The sequence below is a fragment of the Thunnus thynnus genome, chromosome 3 (assembly GCF_963924715.1).
Source record: "Thunnus thynnus chromosome 3, fThuThy2.1, whole genome shotgun sequence".
In the NCBI taxonomy this organism is placed as follows: Eukaryota; Metazoa; Chordata; class Actinopteri; order Scombriformes; family Scombridae; genus Thunnus; species Thunnus thynnus.
The window spans coordinates 4907738-4935737 of record NC_089519.1 but is presented as its reverse complement, the minus strand read 5'-3'; the positions used below and the strand labels follow the sequence as shown (position 1 = coordinate 4935737).

The 28000-nt window shown below is 40.8% G+C and overlaps 1 protein-coding gene across 1 annotated transcript; it reads right to left on the bottom strand.

Annotated features, from left to right (window-relative positions):
• On the bottom strand, nucleotides 1–27966 carry smc3 (structural maintenance of chromosomes 3). Its single transcript, XM_067581862.1, has 29 exons — nucleotides 27768–27966; nucleotides 27175–27250; nucleotides 26613–26651; nucleotides 26457–26524; nucleotides 26146–26217; nucleotides 25234–25313; nucleotides 25049–25127; nucleotides 24648–24765; nucleotides 24121–24296; nucleotides 23467–23547; nucleotides 22755–22919; nucleotides 19809–19930; nucleotides 19184–19397; nucleotides 18782–18885; nucleotides 17529–17628; nucleotides 16271–16431; nucleotides 14333–14474; nucleotides 13783–13933; nucleotides 13261–13411; nucleotides 10726–10879; nucleotides 10427–10585; nucleotides 8041–8148; nucleotides 7685–7793; nucleotides 6119–6366; nucleotides 3287–3499; nucleotides 2635–2826; nucleotides 2370–2547; nucleotides 2103–2209; nucleotides 1–1163 (listed from the first exon to the last, which is right to left on the bottom strand). Exons 1-29 carry the CDS (start codon nucleotides 27780–27782, stop codon nucleotides 1092–1094), a joined length of 3654 nt encoding a protein of 1217 aa, XP_067437963.1. The 5' UTR covers nucleotides 27783–27966; the 3' UTR covers nucleotides 1–1091.
• Nucleotides 27967–28000: the final 34 nt, after the last annotated feature.

Sequence of the window (28000 nt, the reverse complement as noted above, 5' to 3'; positions counted from 1 at the left end):
TTTTATTTTAAAATCCTTTATTATTTTTTGGAGTTTTCTAATTACATAAAAAGGAACAAAAACATGTAAAAAGCGTTGCAGATTTGAAACTAGGTACAAGATATGATGAGTTTCATTCCAAACAACATATCCACTGAAGAAATGAACAAATGATAAATTACAACTTAAAGAAAAAGCACAACATGGTTTAACTATCGAGTCACTTCAGGACTCAAATAGATATGGATGTTTTTTTTGTTTTTGTTTTTAATGTTGGAATTGTTGATTTCCAAAATAGATAATGCGTTTTGGAATTAAAACTTTCATATATTTAAATGACCTAAAACAGGGAATTACACAATACAGTAACAACCATAAAAAGGAACCACAACCTTTAAACATTTTAAACCATATGGCTGGTTATGACTGATACAAGTTAGCATTGTTTTCTCAGTACAAAGAGTTTACATTACAGAAACCTCAGAGTGAACACACTCCTTTTCCAAAAACAACAAAAATCCAGATCAGTTGAAGACTCTCATCTCCACAGAGCTTTAAGGTTTCACTTTAACAATCTTCATGTAAGTCATATCAAAACAGTCTGAACTGTACACAGGATGAGGTGCTTTCTGACGGTTCGTTGCCTTTAAGAGCGCCTCGGGCACTTCTCGTTTCAAATGAAAAAATTCCTCACAATAACACAAAAGGAAATGAGTGCTCTCTTCAGACAAAATGAGTTTCTGTCTGTGTAAAAAGACCTACACCTGTGTTAGTTTTACCAAATCCGGTGCCATTGATACATACAGAGGCATGGTTACACAGGAAGGGCGACATAATAAATTCATCTCTTCTTATGAAACCATGAAATGATGTCAGAAGTGAACTGTAAATATCAGTGATTTTGAACAAGGGGGGGTTTGTCTGTTTTTACTAGAACATGTCCAATTCAGAGATGGTCCAAGAAGCTTCAACTCGCTGCCCTGTTTATGTGTAACAGGACGACTAGAAGAGGCTGGCGGACTGAGGGAGACGTTTCTGTCTTTGGGCTCTGTGGCGAAAGGCTTTGAGCTACGCAGTGCACTGTAGAGGGGGGGTGGTGGGGGCAAAGACTATTAACCATGGGTGGTGTCATCCTCCACAAAGTCTTTGGCCTGCTCTGCTGTGATCACGTCGATGTGACTCACCTAAAAAGAAAAACACACACACACACAGTCAGTTATGTGACCAATCAATGCCTCCACTTAAGCCATTCTGACTAAGCAGTAATCACGGTTACTTATGAAACCTCAAAAGCTTGATTTACAAGAAGTAATCAGTTTCCTGTGAGCACGGTGGTCTCTTAGATAACAAATCAATAACAGAATTGTTCAATATTTACAGAAAGAGATGGAAAAAAAACTGTCTCTGACGTAAATCCTGATTTATTTTTTTCACACTTCTCCAGAAGGACGAGGATGACAATGCATGGGCAGAAATCTGAGCAGAACCTGGACTGTTCTATTTCGGGTTTCACAGTCATATCAAGCAAACATTGTTATGACTAAAGATCTTCGTTCCCTTTCACTCGATGTCTCATGACTGTGTTTGGGTTTGGTTCGTGTTGAATAATGCTGTGTAGTTTATTTTTAAACAAAATCTGCGACTGCATCTCTGGAGAGAAGTGGTGGGTCGAGCAGATGTAATGCTCAGGAATGTGTTATGCAGAATGTCAGTGAATGCAACAATATGGCTTTTAAAGTTTTTAGTTTTCTTTCTCTATAATGACACTCGCACAACTCACAATGACATCCTGTTGCCCCCAAAAGTTGATGGTTTTATACAGAATAAACTACATATTGCTCTCATAAAACCTAAAGTGAAGCAAACAGTCTCAACCTTCTTGTGTGCTGTGAGATTTTCATGTTCAGTTGGATATTTTGTGCAGCATATGCACTGTTAAACTTATTCTGAAACATCAGCTCAATCTGCAAAATGTGTAGAAATAAAAAGAGCGTTTCATTTTTGGAGAAACATCACAGCACTGTTAAAATCCTCCCACAGCCTGTGTGTGAGAAAAACCTCAGATAAGATCAAACTTGAGTGAGCCTTTAACAGAACTGGAAGACTTAAAGGGAAAACCTCACCTTGTTTCTGAATTTGACACCGTAGAACTTGTCAGCTGACTCCAGCAGCTCAGGCCTGAAGGTGGTGGTGATGAACTGGGCGTGTCCTGCCAGCTCAACAATCATGTCTGAAACGGACATGAAGCGACATGAAGATGAAGAACTGAAATCACAATTTTCTGCCAAGATTACCTCACTGACACAATGTCAACAGACCCCGTCATGTTGAGCCTCACCACTCAGTTCAATGTATTAATGTATGTTATGTATTTATGCTAACGCTTTTACCCGAGACAGCCTTCCTGTGCTGGGCGTCGAGGGCCTGGTCGATCTCATCAAACAGGTAGAAAGGGGCGGGGTCACACTTCTGGATGGCAAATATGAGGGCCAGAGCCACCAGAGATTTCTGACCTCCAGACAGCTGCTGCATCTCTCTCATCTCACCCTGCTTCCCTGTGAACGACACCTACACAGAACAGAGGAGGTCGAGTATCAGACCTGAGGCAGAAGTGTCCGGACACATCCATCAAGTTCAGTTACAACAAACTCTTACCCTGATGCCGACTCCAGTGAACTGGTCCACAGAAGGAACGCTGCTCTGTGAGCCGGAGCCCCTCTCGCTGTCTGCACCGCCCTCACCCTCATCCTGGGACTGGCTGCCTTCAGCGTCGCCCTTTTTCATCACCAACGTGGCTTTGCCTCCGGGCACCAGCTTCTGGAAAACCTCGCTGAAGTTCTTCGACACCTGGGAGGTTAGAAAATATGAGCGAGAGTGACGTTACTCAGATGTTCGTTAAGTGTGCGTCTACAGATTTATGTATTTAATAATCATTAAGTATATAAAAAAAGCTGAAATACAAAAATCTGATCATCTAAAACTTCAAAAAGGGTAAATAAAATGTTGCATATCAGCAGGCATCTGGTAAAATATTTAGAGAAGAAGCTTCAACTTGCTGTAATGTTATATTTCTGTTATATTATTAGATTGAGACAGAAGCACTTTTGGGAACTCAGTCATGAACAGGACATCTGGTACCAACTAGAAAACACTGCTGTGCCTTCAAAATATCAACTACAGGTAACAAGCTGCACTTATGGTCCTTCAAAACTCGGCCTGTCTGTAACACCCGTCAGCTGGCTGATACGTCCAACACTGGTTAAGTCAGTGAAACTGGATGTTCCCTTGAGTCTCAGGTGTAACGTACCTGTTTGAAGGTGAGCTGGATGGCCTCGTACTTGCGCAGCTCCAGGACATTCATGAGCTCCATGATGGATTTGTAGCCACGGTCCAACTCATCCTGACGCTTGATGAGCTTTTCCTTCTGCTCGGAAAAGTTGACAAACTGGTCCAGAGCTTTCTTGTTGACATGACTGTACTTCTTCAGCTCCGTGTTGCACTGCTCCAGTTTACGGAACAACTGTAGCGCAGAGGTGGGTGGGAGGGGAGACAAAACAAAACAGGAAAGATTAAATCATTGTTAGTCAGGCAGTCCATGAGTATCTTTATTTCTTTATCTTAAGCAAACTACTGTTCTGAGCCTTGTCTAAAATCTGCTTTTTACTGTTTTTTGTGATAATCATTTATTTCTTTCATTGTTATCTATGTTCATATGACAATTTTGTCTGTTTCAATAATATACTTTAAAAACTAAGATGAACTTGCAATCTCAATCTTTAAAACATGGACGGGAAGTCCTTTAAATGCTCAGAAAAGTTAAACATCTACAATCATCTGCTTAGGATGACCATGTGACCCAGCTCCACTGTGAGATTTGTCAATTATAATAATCAACTATTAAATTCTTTAAGGTAGACACAAGGAGCGGCATGACTATGTAGGAAAGAGGTCTGCACGTGTGCATGTTTAGTTGAACCACACGTTTATTTTGTACAAAGTGAGAAAATCTTCCAGCAAAATATGCAACATAAACCTGCAGAGCTGGAAACTTTCCTTAAACCTGCTAATATATGCAAAGTGTATTGATACCACTTATTGACTAAATTCAGATATATTCTGTATTTCAAGTATTTAAAAGCGTCTTTCCAGATTCTATAATATCTGAAGATGACATGACCTGATTAATTAGGAAACAGCTTAGTCTGGCTCAAAAGTGACACGCACTCTACAAACTCTTGAACTATAAACTCGTCCATCTGAATCACTAATGACCACAGGAACATGAGCAAGTGCCATTATTACTCGGCCCTCTCATCCACTTCTGCAATCAATGGCACCATCTTGCCCCCGAGCAGTGTCCCGCGGAGAAAGATTAACTATGTAGAGTGTTTATGAGAAAGTGTGAGGCTATTTTCAGCATTGTCAAGGGGGAGGGGAAGTGGAGGGGGGGGTGGGGGGGGCGCAAAGACACACACACACAGTACATGCTCAGACACTTATGAAAGATGCAGCCAGGTCCACTCAACTCTCAGTCTGAGCTCCCAGTGGCAGCTGGCTAAAAAAATCAGAGACAGAGCACTAACCAGTGTCTGAGTCACTGGTGAGTGGGTGGGATGTGATGGGCTCAAGCCTTATTCCTTAGGGACGCTGGGTCTATCTGTGTGTGTGTATGTGTGCACACTCATGGGTGTGACTCAGACTACGTCCACACTAAGCAGTCTCTGTCCACAGAGAAACACCTGAACAATAAAAGGCGGATAAAATCTCTTCTTCTGCGTTTTCCTTTCAGTCGGCAAACGACAAAACTGCACATCGCAGCCGACATCTGTGAGGAACGGGACAAACAGCCCTGACAAAACAGCTGTGTGATCGGCTGTAACGACATTTAAAATGAGTGATAACAGACAGAGTTAGATGGCAGGAAGTTGTCTTCTTTACTTCACTGCCACACAGCGGACTGTGACTGTTCAGCTACAGACTCAGCTGGTTAAACCTCTGTTCAGTCCTCTCTGGATCTCTGGGATCAGCTATACTGTGTTTAATACAGACTAATTAATAATATAGTAGTTTTCTTAATATTTACACATGTTTCTATTCTATTTCTACATGTTGCTCTACAGTTTTGGGATGGGGTTTAATAGCATTTATCAAATTCAAATCCACTTATCAAAACTGAATCCCTTACTGAATCTTATTAGGTTTTAACCTTTCCACATTTGCAAGTAACTAAAGGCTAAAATAACTCCAACTCAAAGATGTCAAAGGCAGCTGAATGCTAAAGTGTTTAGAAGCAGCCTAATTAATGTTCATAACCTGCATCTACAACCTGAAAATTAGATAAGAAGCATATTAAAGGAGGTGTTAATTATATGGATCTGACACATCCAATTAACAGCTGTACTATTAAGCTGATCAGATTAAAATGTTCATTTGATATGAATCAAAGTTTAACTGGAAGACGTTTCTCAAGAGAAGAGTTGCCTCCGTGTGAAACTACACAAACACACAATCCACTCGTGCAGGTGGTGTTACAGAGAACAGCCAAGCTTCATATTTTGGCTGTTATAGTATTAACAACATTTGATCTAATCTGCTGTTAGTGATTGCTGTTATTTTAACCAGTGACAGCAACAGTCGGCTGAAAATGATAAAACCAGCTACCTAAATGTTTTCTAAAAAAGAATGAGGAAAGATAAAATGTTCCACAAGAGATTCACCAGCATCTGGGGTTTAATAAATCCGGGTGTTTTGCTCATCGGGAATGAGATCCACAATGCAACCGGCTATCAGAACTCATCCCTACAGCAGACAAGTCAAAGTTAGTAACTAGCTGGTGAACACAGAGGAGCACTGAGCTGCTGAAGATCTCAGGAGTTTCTGGAGACCAAATCAGAGCCAAAAGCAAAGTGAATACTGGACTTCATTTGAACTGCTGCTCTGTGTCTGCTGGATGTGTAAATATTGTATTCAGGGTTGTTTTTAAACTTGTCCTGCTGCCCCCAAGTGTCCAAAAACAAAATAACAATTTACTTATTGCTGCTTTAAGCGTGTGATATTTTGACTTCTATATGAGGATGGATTTACGGTCTATAGTATGAGATGTTAGTATATGAGGCTGTGTGTGTGTTCCTGTGTGTACCTGTTTGAGTGTGAGGGTCTGGTACTTCTCAAAGGCCTCCTGAGGCAGAGAGCCCAACTCTCTGATCTTCTTCATACACTCCTCCTTCTTCTTGAGCAGCATGCCCTGCCTGTTGGTCATCTTCTCCAGCTCTTTAGTGTCGTGGTTGATCGCGTCATTCTGCTCCTTCTCGATATTCTTCCAGCGCTCCATGCTCTTTATGTGGTCCTTGATCTCCGCCTCTGTCTTGTCGATCATAGAATCCAGATCTGGGGATAGACATTAGAAGAGGAGGTGATTGATGAGACGTTTCAGTCCAAATGAGATATTATTGCATACATATTGTGGCTTAGTCCCTGGTTCAGAAAAAGCCCATCATAGTCTTAAAAGTTACTGAAATAAACTTTTCCAAAGTAGACCACGAAAAAACAGTCAATGCTACTTATAAAACGGTGTGGGTTTCATCTTCGTCGAGGAGCCGCAATTACTCCTTCGTCTACTAATACGGAGGCTATTTCTCTCACTTTGTTAAAAGAGAGAGACAAAAGAAAATCTGATGATTTTCTGAATCATATATGAAAATGACATGCAAAGAGTTTCCAACAAAAGGACTGAATATAATATTCACTTAAGAAGGTCATGCTGTGAATGTGTCATTAATAAGTTAGTGAGAATGATCAAATATGAATCCATGCAAATTAATTCTATTCAGGAACAAGTGCTTGCTGACAACTGCATTCTGTCCGCCTCATCTGAGTCACAGCTAGAACATTTATACAACTGTGCGGCCAGGCTGTCTCTAGAAGAACATATTATACAAAGCGTGAGTCAAACGCATCTCAGCGATTCTCACCATCTGCTGGACGTACCGACCTGAAGAGGCAGTCTGCAGTTTTGTCGATTGAGATTATCGACTTACGGCAAGTTTTGGGCCCCGACAGATATTATTAAAGATAACAGACAAAATTGTTAAGCTTTGTTTTGTTAGTTTCCTGAAAAGTTACCTAATAATGTGGTATTAACAGGTACTTAAAAGGCTGCTACATACAATCCAAAAATCATTATATTTGCCTCTGTTCAACACATTTTGATTGTTTTTCCCAGCCTTCATGTAAGTATTAGTATAAATCATAAGTTACTGAGCTTGTACTCATTTTGCCAAAGATGAACCCAATGCATTATGGGTAGAATGCAGTGACTGATCTGTGAAAGCTGAAAAGTGACTGATACATATTAGGTTCAACCAGAGCTTGAAAACAAAAATCATATGTACTCCAAATAGTTTTTCAGGTTTTTGGTGATGTCAGTGTGTTGACCCAAAAATCAAACTGTATTTATTTGATCTGCAAAACAAACCAAACTGAAAGTGTGATTACTTAAGAGTATGAATAAACAACTCCAAATATGTTTGGTGTCGACTCACTCTCTTGTTACAGCTTGCTGATTTTTGACTAATTCATGACGCATTTGCATTTAACTTAGACATACACTTAAGACTCTGAGCTACCACCAACCATGAAAGTGTGTGTGTGTGTGTTTCTCTAAACTTTAGGTAACCACCACCTCACTGTTTTGTCTAATGCGTACCTTCTGATCGAGACAAAGTATCTTTGACACGTTTGTTGATGCCGTCCAGCTCAGATGTTGTGGCTGTGAGCACTGTGCCTCCTTCAGTCTCTCGCAGCTCGTTTAGCTCCTGCGTTAATGCAAATTAGGTCACATCACAAAAAAAAAAAAATAAAGAGGGTCATGCAAATGCAAACACCCCCTTCGTGACATGCATGAATCAAAACACCCACAGTACACGATGTCAACACATTACTATGTTTTTTTTTCATTGAATCAGTTTGAGAATTCAAACAAAGTGCAAGATACTACACGATTCTTTCAGTAGATTATATAAAAAAAAACTTATTTCTAAGGAGTTTAAAGGGACAGCGTACCTGCTCCACTTGGTCAAGACGCTTCCTTAAGTTCTCATTGAGATACGTCTCCACTCTGGTCATGATGCCCTCCAGCTTGATCCTCTCATTCAGCAGCTGTCTGTTGTCCTGTGGATGGATAACGGGGTCAACACAACACACTGAAACTAATGCTCATGTAACACACTAGTACATTTTACAGCTACTCAGTATTTACAAGCTCTTGACAGTTTTCTTATTTACTGTGTATCAGAGGGAAGAACCTGCCACACAGAATGACGATGGCAGAGTGATAGAGAATTTCAAATGTTAGTAAGGAAATATAAAAAGCCAATTTTGAATAATGTTTCTCCCATTGATACCACCAGACAACATGTGGACTGCCCTAGTGTGACGAAAACATCCACCTTCTGCTCTACATGGAATAAAACAGCTACTAAGAATTATAATTACTTTAATTAATATCTGATACATCTGTAATTATTCACTGTGATGCTGTCTTTGCCCAAACATGGTACACAAAAATCCCCTGTGTGTGCATTCACACTTGTCCTGGCAAATGCCACAATAACATTAAGGCAATAAGGCCCTGTTCACACCTGGCATTCACATGCGTCCTGAGTGATCTGATCACAAGAGGACAGTACGTCAGTTCACACCTGGCATTAAAATGCATCTCCACATGTGTCTCGAGTGACCACTTGTGATTGGATCTCACGTCCTGCTCTATATGCAAATAAACACAGACATCACTTTTGTTTGCAAATGAGTTTTTAAACCAGCAGGAGGCAGCAATGCACTTTCCGTGCTTGGTCTGCTGGAAATTAAAAGAAGAAGAAGTTTGCAGAGACCTTGGCGCACAGGCAAAATCAAAACTCTTCGGCCTCAATGGAAACCAGACACATGTTTCGTGTGTACTCCATCCACGAGACCTTCTTCTTGTTGCTTCACACTTGAATATAACGCCGTTGGCACGTGAATAAGTACGTACTTCCACTTACGCATAGGACATCAGTCCAGTAGGCGGTCTTTCAGTGTGGCCCAGAACACATTCACGTATACACCACTAAAAGAATGTGGCCATACGCAGCCTAGACCACCTCCGAATGAGGTCTGAGTGATCGGATCTCAATGCTTCCTCAATGTGTTCACACTAGACTCAGTGTTAAAACTGGGTGGAAACAATTCGAGACTTAAAAAAACAAAAACAAAACAACAACCCAGCATTACAGAACCAATCCAAAGCCTTTAGGGCGGCCCTTCAGATCGGGGCGGTGACATGCAGTTCACTACGGAGGAGAATGGGTGGAGAGCATCATTTCCTGTTAGGCGTGTCCTTGACAAAACGTGAGGGATGTAGGTTTGTTAGCGGCCGTTCTCACTGCCCTTCAAGCAACTAGCTTGCATTTAGAAACCCCCAGACGATCGGTAGAAGGGAAGCTCATTCACACCTGTACTTAGAGCTGTCCACTTGACCCAACACACACACATATGTGAATGCCAAGTGTGAACAGAGCCTAACTCATAAACACAAAACCAAGTGTTATGTTGCGAGCGATATAAAAATTCAACAACTGCCAGCACTGCAGAACCATACATGAAAGGCTCCATGTTGTGGGGGCGGAGTTGTTGTGCAACCATAGCGGGAATAGCTGAGAGTTCATTGAGGTGAGAGCTGAGAGCAGCTGGCAGTGAAAGAGAAAGAGGGGGCAACGCTGGATCACAGGAACATCCCACACACAGCTGCTGCCTGCTACTCTCACCTCAGTCAAGTCATTTGAATACACTAGCAAGAGGCGGGGGGTGGAGGGAGGGGTGGGGGTCAAACAGAAACAACACAATGTAGGTAAAAGCTGCATTCTCTGAACTACATATGAGCATGTGGAGGGATGTGTACGCACCAACTATTTCAGCTCAACACTGTGTTTTCTAAAAAGGTTTCTGATCCGATCTGTGGTGTCTGAGATACCGTGTGTAATGAAAGAAGGAACAAACAGAAAGGACACATCCATCAATCATGTCCCACACTGAACATTATATTTTATCGTCCCTCCAACAAACTGTAATGTGATACAGCTAAATTGGATTTTGTTATTCGATCGAGTCACAGAGCGAACGTTTATTGGCTGCTGCTGATCTTTTGTCATTTCAGCCCACTGCTCGCTAGCTACAAAGAAATCTGAAAGTTACTATCTACAGTTCCATTTAAATACATTCGCCTTGATGATCTAAACATACGTATGTAGCACTTCTCCTTAATAGAGAAACTAGATCATAAAAAATCATTCCAAATGCAGCAGCTTATATTGATCAGTTAGTATAAACTGTGCCACAAATCCTGTGTTTAACAGACACAGATCATACGTCTCAGCCCCTTCCTCCTCCTCCTCCTCCTCCTCCTCCTGACCTGCTGGAGCTGACGGATCTCATCGTTGAGGTCGTCGACACGCCTCTGGTCCTCCAGGCTGAGCTGAGAGAGCAGATCTGTACCCAGCTCGGCCTTCAGCGACTCCCTGGTGGACTCCATGGCGTGAAGGCTGGCCTCCAGACTTTGGAGACTGCGTTGCTGGAGAGGAAGAGGAGGGAGAGAAGATAAGACGGTCAGTGGAAAGCAGAGAGGTGAGCTAGAAACAAGCTGAACCTTGATATTAGATCACACAAATAAATACAAATTAGGATATTGTGATAATATCGGCGCATGATCACCTTGGGCATGAACGTCTTCTCCGACTGCTGCCTCTTCTCCTTCAGCATCTTCATCTCTGACAGAATACTGTCTCTGGACGCCTTAAACTTCCTCTGTTGTGTCTCGATCTGCTGCATCTGGTTCATCAGTTGGTCGATCTCATTGTTAATACGTAGAGGTGGCCGTTAAGGAAATTAATATGATACAGTGTCTACAGGCTACAGCTGTCTGTTGTACATTGCATTTACCTCATGCAAGGCTCATATAGCTGAAATTGTGCATATTATAAATCATGCCAAGTACAGACTACAACAAAACAGCATTACACACCAATAAACAAAAACAGAAGCAGAAAAGAGACTGGCTTTTGTTGAGGCTCTTCCCGTTAACAAATAAAAAGTCATGGGCTTTTTTTTTTGTTAGAAGTGAAAACAAAAGGGCTTCAATGATGTGACTGGGTTTCCAGGGGAAGTCTGTGTCATCACTGATATCAAGGCGGAGGATTAAGGAGGGCTGCACATACTCATCATTAAGCTAATTTAACAGACAGGTTTATTGATCCTCTAGGACTGCAACTCTCCTCTGGCCCCTTTGAGGTTTAACAGGACACTGAGGCAAATCAATCCGCTGGTGGTTTTATCGATTTAAAAAAGGGGCCACCGAAAGTCAGAGGACTGCCCTGCTTCGTCCGGATCAGACTGAGAAAACAAGACGATTTGAGACCTTCTGATCGTTTTTCTTGAATGGGAGCGGCTGACATCAGGTTACCCGTTTCCCCTGACTTAAATGATTTTTTAAAAATAGATGACCACTTTAACTCCTATGAATAAAATATAAAAACAGATGCATTACACATAACCAAGTCGATAAGAGTCGTGGCAGTTATGAGCAATCACAGCACAAGTGCACTTACTGCATTACCTCAACACCGTGGTGCTGGTGGCAAAATGAAGATGGCGACTTAAAATAGAAAGGATGGGTTGAGGTGCATCAGCGTAATCTCATGCTTATCGACAGGGGCAAAAGGTAGAGAGTGAAAAACAAGAGGCTTTTAAATAATTGATCTGTTCTGTGACTCATTGCTGCAGGAGTGAAGGACGAGCGCCGTGTCATCGGCTCAGTCATCCGTTTCCCTTGCCTACTCACACACGTACGTAATCGCCAGGTGCACATATTCACCCGCACACACAGTACCTGCTGTGAGAAGTGCACACACAATCACACAGGTATGCAAACACAGATAATCATACCGGAAGTGACCGTATCTATAAACATGCGGTACATGCAAGCACAAATCCTCTCTCACCCCCCCCCCCCTGTTCTTCCTTCGTGGGCTGTCCTGCTCTGACACATGTGAGTCATGGCTCTGTCCAATATGACCCGACATCCTCTAATCCTTCTTGACCTGCTAACACCCTCTCATAGCAACCGAGTCAGCCTCCTGCCGGCTTTGAGGTAGCTACATAACCCAGATGTGTTTAATCCATCTCTAAAATACAGACTCAGCCGTGTGACATCACCCTGTAATTGAGTGAGGGCGGCACTCAAGGGCGTTTTAACTGTTCAAACAGAGTTCCTAGATGGAGAAAACGCTGCTATGAACTGCAGGGTAGTGTGTGAATTAAAACATATTTCTACCAACAGAAGAGGATGTCTGAAGGGTTTTTCTATACGATATTGATCCGTGCATGTACATGATGTTTCCTCCTCAATCTCTCCAAGGGAGGAAACGCCTTCCTGGAGCTGTTGCACAAGCATTTTTACAAAATTAATGTCAATATTTCATATGGTGAATTCTTCCTTTCTCAAATGTTGAAACATTTCCATCAATGTCCTTCTTCCTGTATACCCCATGAGGTGAACACTAACAAAACCCAAGAGACTTTCTTATTTACTAACTGTCTGGTTTTCATATGTGACTCAACCCATTTTGTTATAATCAATACGTAGCCCCACGTCTGACCTCTGCGCTCCCTACATTACACCGTGACTCAGACTTCTCACTGCAAAACTTAGGGGAGAAATACAAACATAATTTTTTTCTACCTGTTGTCTGGGAGCGGTTTGCATCTACAAAATATTCTTGTGATCTAAAAAGGTGTTTACTGTCTGCGCAGGATGAGAACATCTTTCCTCGAGGCAAAACAAACATTTGAATCCAGTATTTCCACAGACTTTGCTCACCTTTTCATCAACAGCACTACAAACGCAGCTCCGCTGTACTGAGCTACGCAGTCTGTGGATATCCTGAATTTAAACATTAGTTGCACCCTGAGGAAAGATGTTCTCATCTCAGGGATGCTTTTCAAATACCTTTGAAGATGCAACCTGCTGGATAACAGGTAAAAAAAAAAAAAGATAACGTTTTTATTGCCCCCCTTAGCTTTTCCCTGAAAAATGTGAGTAACATACGGAGTGTCTGCAGCACAGCTATCCATACAGAAACTTATCTTAACTCTGATGCTCTGACCTCTCAATAGAGAGCATGTGGAACCAACATTTAACACTTAATAAACAAACCGATTATACAGCATCTTATAGTAGACAGGATATGTTCGATGTTCCTGCGCAGATTCTCGTTGAGTTTGGCCTCCAGCTCACCCAGCTCCTCCTCAGCCTTCCTCATGTCCTTCTGCAGCTCCAGGCGAGACTTTCTGGTATCGTAATAGCCTCCTGTCAGAGCTCCACGGTGGCTCACCTGGTCACCTGAAAGTTCACACACACACAATGTAGCATATGTAAGAGATAAAAGGCTACTGCAACACTAGTATTACATACAGTCCTAAAAATAAAACCTGTGCTATGTAGAAAAGGCACAAAGATGCAGAAAGTTCCGTGTTACAAAGGCAAGAAACACAAAACCTCAATCAAGTGACAACTCTCAAGATGCAAATAACTAGTAACAGATATCCTTTCATAAATATTTTTGTTTATCCATATTAGCAGATGTTCATCGATTCACTTTTGGTCTCAAACTCTCATCATTTTTGTGACGAGAACTGTCCCTCCTCCCCCCTGTTGCTCATTTTATTTTTCAGTGGTATATATACTGTAGTGTGTATTTCAGGTGGGCTTACCCTCCAGGGTTATGCAGTCCATGGTGAACGCTCTGGCCAGCTGGGTGGAAACCTCCATGCTGCGACAAATCAGGGTTTTACCAAACACGTGCTTGAAGGCTTTGTCAAAGTTGGGGCTGTAGCGCAGCTTGCTAATCATGGGAATGGCGTCCTTAGGGGGGCAAAAACAGGTTGATATGAACATAGAATCAAATACTACACACTGTATTGTCAAACAAGAACTAGCTGTAGTAGAACGGGGAAAAGTAGAATTTATCTATGTTGTGATGATGAAAATTTAGTTTGCATGATTGTTACTCATCTGTATGTTTTAAAGTGTAATGAGTGCACCTATCGAGTAGTAAATGCAAATAAATATTGTCCCTAACAGATAAACCAGAGAGGGTCACCAGCCACAGCAGCTGGTAACTGTTGACAATGTAACATTTATAGCACCTAATTGAGTTATATCCGGTATAAATACATTTATATTAAACCTCATAACTATGCCTCAAAATGCTCTCTAATATTCTGAACGATGCAGATGATGTTATATACACAAAGTCCTCACATTGGTCTCAGGGTAGGCGGTGTCTCTGACGTCCAGCTTGCTGAGGGGCAGGAATGTAACTTCTCCGGGGAGGTTCATTTTGTTGAACTCCATCAGGATTTTGGTGCTGACTTCGTCAGTCTCCACAATGTGGTAGAAGAGTCTGGAAAAACATCACATCATGAAGATCATGAAAATAAAGAATGGATGGGTTTGCAACAGTGTTCATTTAGTCCTGTGTCAAATATTCTTGTTAGTTTTTAATCATATTTAGTCAACCTCATCCTGTTTTTTCTAGTCAAGTTTAGTTGTCTGGACATTTTAGTCTTTTTAGCCTTCAGATTATATGGAACATTTCAGTCAATCTTGTCGAACCAAAACCAATATATGTTTTTGTCATTTTAGTCAAACTTATTTCAAGATTTGATCTTATTATTATCTGATGAAAATGATTGACTGATTGAGAATGCGGCTGGTCTGATGGGATCAATTTAAGGAACAATACATCCAGACATGGAACACGTTCTGATTTGCATATTTATTTTGAACCGATATGATTCAACAACTGCGGCCAAATACTCTCTGTAAAACTACTATAAAACAATGAGAGCTGAACATAAAATAAAACATTTTGAAACCAATTTTTTGGTTGCCCGAAGTACAAACTTACCTTTCTGTTCTGAACAACAGAAATAAAAGTAGTTAGCCTAATAAAATTGATAAGAAATAAAAAAAGAAAAAAAATGTGCCCCATGGACTTCATAACAAAACAACAAACAAAACTGCTGTCTAGCAAGCTAGTTTACATGGCATGGTTTGCTAGAATAACAACAACAACCATGATAAGGAAAGGTAATGTTATACACTGCTATTTTTATCAATACAGCTGTCCACAGAGACCATGTAATGGCTCGCGTTTCACTTGGACTATATACACGTAAACGTGACCTGAAGTCTATTTTCCTCCATAAACATAGATGACCTACACTCCACACTGCACCTGAACGCCTCCAGTGTAAACACACAGAGCACTCATTACTGCTGCTGCTGCTCTGTTAACACCTCCTGAGAGTCTATTTTATTTTGTCAATGAAAATAAAGAGAAGCTTTGGTTAAGTTTTTATTTTTTTAAGCAGCATTTTAGTCTCGTCCTTTTTCATCAACAATATTGCATATTGATACTCGTCATCATCTCGTCTTAGTCATGAAAAAAAAGGTTGTTGTCGAACATATTTCCAGGAAAAAAAACCTTATATTCAGACCAATATTGTTAACTTTTCAGATGCATTTATTCCTGTAGTAGTTCTTTTCTTCACAGCCTCTGCAGTCTAAATGTCTGTCTTTATGTCTTAGCACATCATTCTTTATGTCAAGCCTGAGAGGATAATTAATGTCCTATCTCTTGAGCCGCTCACTCAGCGGTGATCAGCTAGACTCTGTGGTGGGCGTGATGTGATTGTGTTACCGTGGTAATGTGGTAACCGCAGCAGCTCTATATGCAAGTACATTCAAACTGGTCTGTTAACTTACAGTTCAGCATAGAGCTGTGTGAATGCAAGTGTTGTTTTGAATTGATGTCCCTTATGTTGATGTCTTTGAACTGTTTGTTGTACAATCTAATGATACTTTAATTTTTGTGTGCTTTCATATGTATTTTTATTGCTTCTATTGTTCTTATATGTTGATGATGATACTGTAACTTTCGTGTGCCTTTATATGTACTGTATTCAGGGCGTCCTTGTAAAAGAGAGCTTGCTCTCAATGGTCCTTCCTGTTTAAGTTAAGGTTGACATAGGACAGCTTTGTGTTAGCTTGCAGCATGTGAGCAGTGGAGGTAACGGCCACTGTTGGTGCAAAATGTTCACACCCACCACAAATGTTTGTTAGTCACATTTTTATTGAAAACAACAACAACAACAACAACAACAACAACAACAAAAAAAGAAAATCAGTCCTCACCTGGTACCAGCGGTCACCTCCACGCAGGTGTAAAAGGCGGGCTCGCACTCAAAGTTATTCATGACGATGCCGTGGTAACCGTTGATGACATGCTGGTTGATGCCCTTCCGACGGAAATGCTCGAGGACTTTGTTGATGCTGTCGATACCGTTCAGAATGGCCTGGAGGAAGAGGAGGAATACTGAGCACTTTATTTAAAAAACAAACAAACAAACAAAAAGCTAAAAAGCACCTACACTTGATCTTATTTATTTACTGACATGAAGGATATATAACTGAAACTGCAATTGTGAAAATCTCAAAATGCACTACAGCATTTTATCAACTAACATAATTGTGTTTTAATGTTATTTAGATTTTTTTCACATAAACAGTCACGACTTCTTCTAAAGCAGAACACTGCTGCAGCGGGAAATAAGTTTTTCCACTTGCTGCCTTTTATGGTACTTCCTATTGAGAGGCATTGGACAAATACAGAGAGAGAAATCTTTTTCTATTTTGACAATATTGTGCAACACTATAAACTGTACACTATGAATTTAAAATATGAGAGAGGGCAGACAGAGCCCATCAAAGGCTGGAGACAGGATGAGTCAGCTGGGACCAATGAAAGAAAAATAAATGCGGGACATTTGTCCATGAAGCCACAAACAGCAGCCTTTCATCTCAGCAGAAATTATTCAGAAGTGATATTTGATTGATGCATCTGCCCAGAAGAAACGACTGGCAGTTACTGGATGGGGCAGTGAGGAGTGAGTCATATGTAAATTTAGCCAGCTATGATAAGGTGCCAGTAGCGAGGCAGATGAATGATTCCATTTGATATACCTATCCTGACAACTGGCTGAGTCACAAAGTGAGTCTTTCGCAGTATTCAGGTGGGCTCAGAGAGAGTGAGGCACTTTTTCACTCGGCGGGTTTGATTTATCTTCATTTCCTGCCTATTTCCTGTCTCACAGTATTTCAGCAAGTTAAGTGCATGTATGAAGGTTTAATAGACGGGTAGCATGACAGGCTACTTCTGAGTGCCATCCACAGAAAAGACTGGTGAGTATGTATACATGAGCGTGCTAGTAAAAGGATTAGTGAGTTACCAATCATTTATCACAGCTTTCAACCATCATCATCGACAAAAAAAAGGGGAATTTATGTGTCTGTGCACACATACAAAGACAAATACTGCAGACGGAAGGGTTAGGTATCCCGTAGTTCCGTTATGCAAGTCAATAATTATGCAATCATGCACAAAGACACGGACCTTGCCGGTGGCCGCTCGAAGGAGCTGCTGTTTCTTCTCCAGGTCCTCTCGTTTGGCTGCCAGGGCCTGCTGCTCTGCGTTCTCCTCACGCCACAGGTAGCTGGACAGACACAGACAGTCACACACTGTTACACTTATGTCACCCGAAACACAAAAAGTCAACTGCAGCCATGATACTGACAGGAACAGGAGTCAGTCAGTGATAAAAAAACAAACACATGCATGAAAAAAGGGGAGGTGCACTCTACTAAAATTGTAACATCTTCTTGAATATTTTCATGTAAATAATGAATGAATAAATAAATACAAACAAAAAAGAAAAGAATGAAAATCTCAGGTTTAAAATCATGTTGATTTTTTGACTAATATTGACACAGCTAGCTTTTTATCCTCACAAATAAAAACTAAATATCTTAATTCTTGTTAAATAATCAAATTTAAATAATTGCAACAATTAAACTGCCAAAGCAGTCTCCCTCTTGTTTCAATTAGGGTAATTTCTTCATAATTTTAGATGATACATTACTAACAGCTTGCAGCTGTGGTGTCTGCATGTTGTGTTCCATCTATTAAAGCCGTCATTATGCTGCCTTTTCACCCACTACACCCAAACAATGGATCACAGTGGAGGCTGCAGACAATCATATAACATATTCATGAAAATCACTCACTGAATTAGTTTTACTTAGTGATGATAATGAATGTTTTTTTTCATTGGATTTAATGGAATTCAGTTTTTTAAAAAAAGATCATGACCTCTTTTTTTATACTAAAATGAAAACACACATTTTCCCTCGAGTGTGTTACCTCATATAATACTCGGACAGACCTGAATAGAAATGCTCCGTTTGTCGTGTTTCAAGAAGCAGGGAAGCATCTCTCTTGACTGTCATTTCACTACTAACCTGGAAGACGTTTTAAAAGCAAAAAAGTGTCCGGCAGCAGAGGCCTGAGGCATCCTCCTCCTCTGCATTATATAAATACACCTCACTGTTTGAGTGGACATGGAAAGCCCGGTGACATTCACAGCAGACAATACTGTGGTATGTAAATAAAGGTTGCTAGGCAGACATGGCATATTGACTTAAAGGGAGGGTGGACAATTTAACCTTTCAGTTTAATGCAAGATGCCGGCATGACTCACCTAGAGATATAAATCAAGTGATGCTATACTATGGAGCTAGTAAAAAAAAAAAAAAAAAAAGCATGAGCAAAGGTTGAAATTTAAATGTAATTAAGTCAAAGTGGCTTACTTTCTTTCGCTCTGCAGCTCATCTTTCCTGTTCTTCACTTCATAGTACTTTTTGTCCAGCTCCTCGACGCGGGTCTTGACCTCGTTTAGATCTTGATCGAGTTTCTAAAAGAGAGATGAGTTGAAAGTGGGTCAGACATGCTCGGGGGTTAAATCAAAACAGCAGAAAGCTTTTACAGTGATTGCATGAAAAATACAAAACATCACAGCATCTCAAAGTCCAGTTTTTACAACCCACAACAGCAACCTCGTGTCATTTTGATAGCACGTACTAGCAGCAGTAATAATGAAAGTAATAGCTACAAAAAATACCTACTTTAACCAAACTAATCCCCCCAATCTACAAATCATCCAAGTATTAAACTGAACAGTGGAGAACAAGTGCTGTGGTTCCTCCTCTTACATTGTACTGCTCCAGGTTCTTCTCCTTGTTGGTCTCTGTGTCCTCCAGGTCTTTGTGGATGGCTGCGATCTGTCTCTTTTTATCATTGATGGCCTGGTCCAGAGACTTCAGCTCCTTCTTGATCCACTTGTCTCTTTCCTCTTTGGAAGTGAACTGACTGCCGCGACCCTGCTTGGCGTACAGGTCTGTTCTCTCCTGCGTAGCCTGGGCCAGTCTGAAAGTAGATGGCAACAAAGAAAGAGTGAAGATTTTGTGAACTAAACCACAAGTTCACACAGGAAGCCACATCAATAAGTCACCTTTTTTTTCTATTCATTTCCTGAGAAATTACGCGTCTAAATATGTGCACGGTTAAATCTCGTCAGTCAACAGTTATATTTCCGTGATTTTGACGCATCTGCATGCTTCAAAGGAACTCAGTGTCCCCTCCTTGCAAATCAGGCTTCAAAATGTTTGTAGCACATCTGCACCAAAGTACTTTAAGAGAATCTATATATATCTTATGTGCATTCACCTCTTGATCTCTCACTATCAGAATGTATTCATAATGTGATGACTGACTCATCAAGTTATCGCTAGTCACCAGCTGCTCAAGGGACCGTAGCTGTGAGTGAGTCATCCCTACCTGGAGATGCCCCGCTCCTCTTTTTCTTTCACCATGTTGAATTTGGGCTCCGTCTCCTGCAGCTCCTTTTGCTTCTCCTCGATTTTCTCCAGCAGCTTCTGACGCTCCTTCAGCAGGCGTTTCTAGAGGAGCGAAAACAGGCAATTTTACGGCACATCTTCAAAATGTAGAACTTAAAAGAGATAAGGAGGGCAAGGAAAGCAGAGAAACAGAAAGTGAAGATGAAACAAAGTAGGTTAAGTCAAGACAGAAGGTATCGAGGAGGGCAAGTGCTAAAAAAGACTTTTGAACAAAACTCACTGTCAAAAGATATAAGGTGCTCTGATCACCTTTGTACAGTGTGACCTATATTTATTTGTAGTTTATACCCATATCTATTCATTACATTTGCTCACGCTACCTTATCTTACTCTACTTGATGGTGAAATGTAAAAGGTTGAGTTTCTGCACAATGTGTGGGCTACAAATAATCTTGAAACAAAATTATTATTGGAAATACGGTGGACATGTCCTGTACTGCTCAGATGTCAATCAGTTTAAATCTTAATTACAATTCAAAAATGTTGTACTAAAGCTGAGAGCAGATCCCATAAAATCTCAGGGTACTGAACGGTGCAGGCTACGTATACATTCAGGAGAAAAGGAGTGTGGAGATTCACTAATGTACGTTTTTTTTAAAAAACCCATTAGTATTATTAGTATGTATTTACAGTGTGTATATACATATATATATATATATATATATATATATATATATATATACACACACACACACACACACACACACACACACACACACACACACACACACACACACAGTCACATCGTATGTATAAAGCATAATATGTAACAATGTACTCAAAATTCCAGTCCCTACTGAAGCTGATTACACCGTCAAGCCATTAGGAACCTACAATCTATTTGGGACGAGTGCAACACTCACTCAATAATAACAGGCTGTGAATCAAGGAAAAATATGGCTATAGCAGAGTGTAAGCAAAAGTAACAGGGGTGAAAATTTGGGAATCTTGCGATTCATTTCAATTCCGATTCTCGGTGTCTGAATTGATTCAGAATCGATTCAAAACCAATTCTACATATAATGAATAAAAAAGGGGGCAATATTCTAAGTCTCTTGCTCCAGTATACTGTGCACCAAACCATTCACTGGTCTCCTTGGTCCACTGAAATACAATATGAAACATAACTGGCAGTTAAGATAAACAGTTAGGAGCCTTTTCATTTTAAAAAGTAAACTGCATTAATTAATGAATTTATGAATCTGGTCTCCTGCCTGTATGTGAATAACAAAGTGGGAGGAGGAGTGCTCCGCTGTGTTGTTATTAAGGTTATGTCTCCAGCAGTGGAGAGCAGCCTCTCTGTTGCACCTTTAGCTCCAGAGAAAGACATCATTGTCCAAGATGCTGAGTGGCCACAGGGTTTTTGAACTGAAACGCACTGTTCAGATTTTTACTTTAGTGCTGGAGTTCACTGCTCCACTCCACTAACGTTAGTCTCTGGGTGATGGCGTAGAAAATCCACAATATATTTCATATTCGTTTCGCAAAAGGTAATTATTGAGTCATTAAATCACAACAACGTCTGCCTTTTTTGAAGATTAACTAGGAGATAACTGCATGTTGGCGCTGTAGACTGTCCAGGTGAGTTCCTCCTTTTTCACTCCATCAACATCACATTATTAACTAACATCTAGAAAATCAGTTTTTGACATTTGAGAATTGATTCAGAATCATTGCAGATAAGAATCAAGATTTCGACCCCTAAAAACTTTCACTGTGTAGAATTCACCCATTATGAAACATTCATGCCTACTTTGTCTCAAGATTTTAAAAGATATTTTTGAACCCTTCTGCTGAACTTCATTAGATAAGTACATCGTTATAGACACCGATAGAGATCACCTCAACAGCAGAGCTGCCCACCGGCGACAGACTGTGACAGTCAAGGCCGCCTCGAACCTGATCAAACTACTATCAGCAGATAGTGACGCACTTCTGCTTTCCTTGCTTTTCATTTTGCTCCAATAACTTTTGGTTGATGCTGTTCCAGTTTCAGCCAGGTGGACTTAATCCAACCAGCAGCCAGCATGCTGCCTTGGACCCATCATGGTCCTCACACAGACTGAGCCAATAAAGCTGTTCTGTATGATTATTCATACTCACACGTGCACACAAACACACACTGAACACGAGGCCATACGGACAGCGAGCCCTGCCAGCTCTGTACACACAAGCTCATGCCAGGAGTGATGTATAGTGGGACTGCTGGCAAGAGTCTGATACGCAGGCTGGTGCTTCCTCTGTTTTGGTTCGTCATCCCAGTATTGGACCAGCAAATGGTTCTACTTAAAAATTCAGCACTAAAACTGTTAAGTACATTTGGCCATACTTCTAGTTTTAGAGGGGAATGGGACAAAAAAACCCCACACAGCTTTTAGGATCTGTGCTTTTTGATTAGACGGTGAATCTACTGAGACAATCAACAAAAAAATGAATCAGTGACACTTTTGTAAATGAAATAAAATAAACATTTGCTGTCATATATTTTAGGATTTTCCTGACATTCTGTGTTTTTATATGACTGTAAACCGAATACCCTGGATTTTATTTACCGTTCAGTCAGAGAAAACTATTTTAAGCCATCCCTTTGGGCTCTGGTCATTTGTTTTCTTTTATTTATTTATTTTTTTACTACAAAGACTAACAATTAGGGGCTACAGAAGACTATACTATATATTATTCTTGCTGAGTTATTTGAAAAGTGAATAATTGTCAACATTTACCCAACTTTCAAACGGATTTGAGCGGATGGGTGCAAAGAGAAAACGACTACCGTCCCTCTATGTACAGTGCTGTAAGGGGAAGGGGGAGTGTTGTTGGTACAGCATCACGAGTGCAGAGTGACGCAGATGGGAGGCTTCCGTACCCTCTGCTCGCTGTTGCCTGCCAGCTCATCCTGCAGGTCCTTGGCCTTCAACTCGAGCTTGGTCCTCTGCTTGATCTGCTCCTGGCGCTCGGCCGACAGCTGCTCTCTCTCCTCCTTCATGGCGGAGATCTTGGACTTCAGCTCCCGCACAACACGCTCCGTCTCCTACGGAACAAGAGCCAAAAGGGAGAAACAGGCCGTGAGATTTAATTCAAAACTACGACAGCTTATTTCCACGTCAGTGAATAAATGACTATCCGTTTATTTATATTCAGATCCACGACATGTCAGAGCGGTTGGGAACATTAGCGGTCTCAAAATGTTTTAATTGTATTCGTTTTCGATGCTCACTACAAGAAATATTAACAAAGATCTCAATGACACTATGCAAATTTAATATCACTCAAGTAGTTTCTGTATTCTATTTCTGTTTTCTCATGCCTGACATTTTGTGATTCACTGCTTGCGTAATGAGTACATTAAGTCTTACTATGATCACAGTCACAGTGTGAGATATTCAGAATAATCAGGTTTTGAAAAACGACTAAATTCTACGGTATAAATGCGACATTTTACTATATGATTTTACATACTGTATTTCAGTGCATATTGTAACACCTCGTTAGAGGATGATGCTGTGATTATCATTTTGTCAATGTTCATTTTCATGCACCCTTAATCACAGCTTTACATCTGTGATGGGTTTCTTTACCTCGACTTTGTCTCGGGCATCTTGCTGAGCATCACGCAGCTGTCTGGATTTGTCTCCGCAGGTCTCTCTTTTGGAGGACAGCTGGGGGAAAAAAACAACAACACACACACATAAAATACAAAAGGCTTGGTTTTGAAGCTGTATGCAACAGAAGAAGTACCTAAATGCTCGGTGCACAGGCCGCAGTGACCTAATTCTCACTTTCATTCATAACTGAACAAGATTCACTCACTTCTTCTAACATTTTTTAAATGTCTCATATATGAAAATGCTCCTATTTACATATGTGTGCCATGTATGAAATGCTCATTAGACAAGCAGACAGTCGAGCCCACCCGTCTTTATGATCGTTGCCATAGGGACAGCGCTCAAGTAAACAATCTTAAAGCAATGTTGTGACTATGGATGAGGTCACCTGGACGCTGCCTGAATAACAGAGTGGTTCAACTCTTTTCCTTCAGATTTGTTGTGGCACTTTGAATTATGACTACTATCTCCTCGGTTGATCAACTTTGTGTTTGTCAATAAACCTTTTTGCATGAGACATCTGTATCTCCTCGAGTTTCTGGATTTACATGCTCAAGATTTCTATAACACCTGTGATCAAAATGCTACTGGAGTGGATAAATTCAGATTTTTGTAGGACTCTTTTACCTCATCCAGCTTGGCGCGGGTTTCGTTCAGCTCCTGGTTGTAGATGGTGTACTCCAGGGCTCTTCTCATCTTGTCCCACTTCTGGTACTGAGCCAACTCCTCCTTCTCATCCTCCAGGGTGTGCAGACGCTCTTCAATGTACTTCAACAGCTCATTGATCTTCTCTCTCTTCCCCTCTGCCAAACATACACAACAGGTTGGGTTGTTTTTCCAAATGCAAACAAGAGATGATTTAACAGCTGTATGTAATTGTGTGTTGTTCACTATCATGTACACTGAAGATGGAATAATAAAGACAATAACATCATTAAGACTTGTTTTTAAATGACATTATTTTTCAAATTAACCACCTCAGGTGCTTTTTGTTACTGTGCAGTGCAGTGTGCACTATTTACACTGTACTTACTTAGCCTGCAGCTCATGAAACTTACTGAGTAAATATAGAAAAACAGTGTGAAACTTTTTCACGAACACTTCAGTTTAGTCAAAATCAAGTAGACAGTATTTTTCAAGTGGAAAGCTCTTACCCGTCTCCTTCATGAGCGAAATACTCTCCTCTTTGCGCTCATCATACACTCGTGTTCCTGCCACCTCTCTCAGCAGCTTCAGACGCTGGGAGTCGGGCGCTGTAGCCATTTGGTTGATCTGCATGAACCATCGCAATAACGAGTGAGACAGAATACCTTGCTGTTCGGGTTCCCTACTTGACACAATACACTTCACATTTAGTGGATGTTCATTTCTGATTTTACAAATTAACACCAATCCTTCTATCAGCTGATGTTGTACTGATGTGATTTTAACAGGACAGGCCAGCTAAAGACATCCAGCACTCTGGTCCTAAGCCCTGCTTGCATATTACAAAGCACAAACCAAAAAAAATGGTGTGTTAAACAACTGTGAGGTTATGCAACCACTCCTTTCTCACCTTTCCTTGCTTGACAATGTAGTAGGGGTTACTGCGGGAGAAGCCGGCACTCTCCAGAAGGTTCATGACATCATTCTTACTGCAACAATCACAGACGCCATCAAACAAGTGATTACATGGATTCACAGAGTTGTCATTTCCTGTGATTACAGGGACATGGACAGTCGGTCCACAGCAATACTTACGTCACCATCTTCTTGTCTAAAAAGTACTGGTCCTTCTTTGCACCAATGACACGACGAAGGGAGACTTCTTCTTTGTCGATCTGGAGGGAGAGACATTTATTACTGGTCAGGAGGAGAATCACACACTGCGGCAGAATTGGCTGGTTATGTCACAGTGTTAGTCAGCTGCATGATTACAGTTTCACACCTAGTTATAACCAATCTTTGGATTTCTAGAGTAGAACAAACATCCTGCCTGTCAAAATAATAAGCACAGCATGCACTGAAGCAGGCTGACCGTATTCAGAGGTCATAACCGCTGTCAGCAATTTAGGACGACAGTTCAACATGACATGTGTAATACTGTGCTGCGTCAGCGGGTAGCCTCGGCTAAGGATGCACATAAAAGCAGTTGTGAAGGCAATATGAATGTCTGGTACTTTGCCACATTTATTGACTGTACTGATGTGTACTGTTATGAGAGTCTTGGTATAAATGCAGTTGTAAAATAGGCTATGCTAAAGGCCTCTCTTAAAAGTTTTTCCCCTGTGGATAATTTGGTGGGTTTGTTAGGTGTTAAGTCCACTTGTTATCATGTTGTTAATTTGGCATTTGTAGGTGTTGTACCAGAGCCAGGGATCAGCAGTATAAAATTATATTGGACAGACAACACCATGAACTTTTAAGATTACAGGCCAGATGGCATGCCAAATACACCAGTGCACTTCCGGCCTGAGTTTATAATGACAGCAAAAATAAAACAACCAAGTATTTATCACATTCACAGGCAGGAAAGCCTCCTGCTAACACAGGAGACAGAGTATTATTTGAGAGGCTTATTGAAAGGTTTCAACAACACCAAAGGGGCAGGGGTCAATCCTTTTGTCAGACATTACAGTAATAGGATCAGAATGAAATTTTTGTCATTCCTACCGGCAGCCGGTTGTCAGAGTTGTCAAATATAATCTCCACAAAAGCCGAAATGACACGAGGACCAGTTCCCTCCTACAGTGACAGGGAAGTGAAATTCATGTACATGTTAAGATAATGAATATGAAGATATATGTTAATAACAGATACAGTATGTAACTAATGCAATTAAGACTGTTGTAATCCAGCAGTTATTAGGAATTTACACAGGTTACATGAGCAAAAAGTTCAGTATTTTACAACCAATGTGTCAGAAAGCCATTTTCATAACAGTAGCCAAATCTGTTGCGTGTCTGTCATTTGCCTGTACTTACATGGAGCAAGGCCAGGCGCTGCTCGGGTCGAAGGTGGCTGAACTCATCACTGAGCACAAACTGGATGGCTAAAGAAACAGATGGGAGTCATGATATTAGACAATGAACTTAACAAGAGAAGATAATGTTTGACTGCTGTCATTAAGGCTCACTTACCATAGAAAAAGTTACTTTTTCCTGACCCATTTCTTCCAACTGTAACGGGAAAAAAAAAAAGCAGAAAATGAGGACATGACGACATACAATATCTTCACAGCCACCCACATGAAATTTTGGCTCACTATCTTTTTCTGGCAGCTCATATAGGTGTCTTCATCCAAAGTGCACACCCAAGCACATGAACGCTATAACACATAGTCAAGTCTATTTTATTTGTATAGCACATATAGCATATATAGCATGCACAGTGGCAGTTCAAGGCACTTAGCATCAGCATAAAAAACAATTGATCAACATGATAAAATTATTGAAAAGCAGAGTTTAAATATACAGAAACCTACTATATGTATATAAAGTAACATGTCTTTTTTATTTTTATTTTTTACCATTTATTATTTATCTCGGCGCACCTTGCATTCTTCACTTCTTTGCACTATTTACAGAAAGTTTCCCTTCTGTATAGAACTAAAGTGAGTGGATCTTATTCTGGGGTAAGTTACAGGTAAACGATAAGCAAGTAACATAAGCAATAAGCATGTGAGGAAAAGTTGATACTCACCGATGACATTGTGCTTTGGACTGAACGGGTCCACCACAGTTTGGTCCCTGTAACTTCTGAACCCCTGGATGATGACCTGCACAGGACCCCGGAGACAACCGTGAATACACAGTCCGTAACACCGTCATAACCACACACGAGTTTATATGTTACTACCACTTCTCCCCTACACAGACACAGGGCCTTGACTGGCGGTCACCGTTTGGGGATCATTTCATACACATAAACCATTAGTTAGACAGCCACAATAACGTCAGAGCGTATCTTTAAATACGAGAAAGCAAGTTAACTACATGATGCCGGTGCAATATTGACACAGAAACGACTAAATCAGCTAACGTTAACCTCACGTTAGCTTGTAGCATTAGCCTAGCCTCTTAAAAAGGGGGACGGGCAATTCAATTCAAGATTAATCCACGTAGCGCTAGTTAGCGTTAGTGAGCTATATATTTAGCTTATGCATGATCTTACTTAACTCTGCGATTCAATTAAAGCTATATTCCGTGCTGAAACTGTGTATTGTGAGCACAATTATCACGTTAAGCTAGCCTCATTAGGCCAGTCTGTAAGTAACTACGGTGTCGCTCGCTTACCTGTTTGATGTACATGGCTGTCTAAGTAGGCCGTCTCCTTGGCTGAATTTGGAGATAAACTCCCCCTCCACTAAACTGGAGAAGCCAGGAAGTTAATAACGCAAACTTATCAGAAAATATAAGAAATCTTTGCATTCAAAATTGGTGAAACACTGTGCGGCAAAACAGAGAATAACATGGAAAATGGCGGCGGGGGCGGGATGTTATGGATCATACCATGATGTGAAAACAGG

Bases quoted from the DNA above. Each gene is read 5' to 3' on its own strand.
- smc3 (XM_067581862.1), bottom strand. The intron at 24,766-25,048 runs GTGAGAAAGGAG...TGGTTCATGCAG, and splicing joins ACATTGTCAAGCAAGGAAAG to ATCAACCAAATGGCTACAGC. The intron at 7,794-8,040 runs GTACGCTGTCCC...GCATTAACGCAG, and splicing joins GTCTTGACCAAGTGGAGCAG to GAGCTAAACGAGCTGCGAGA.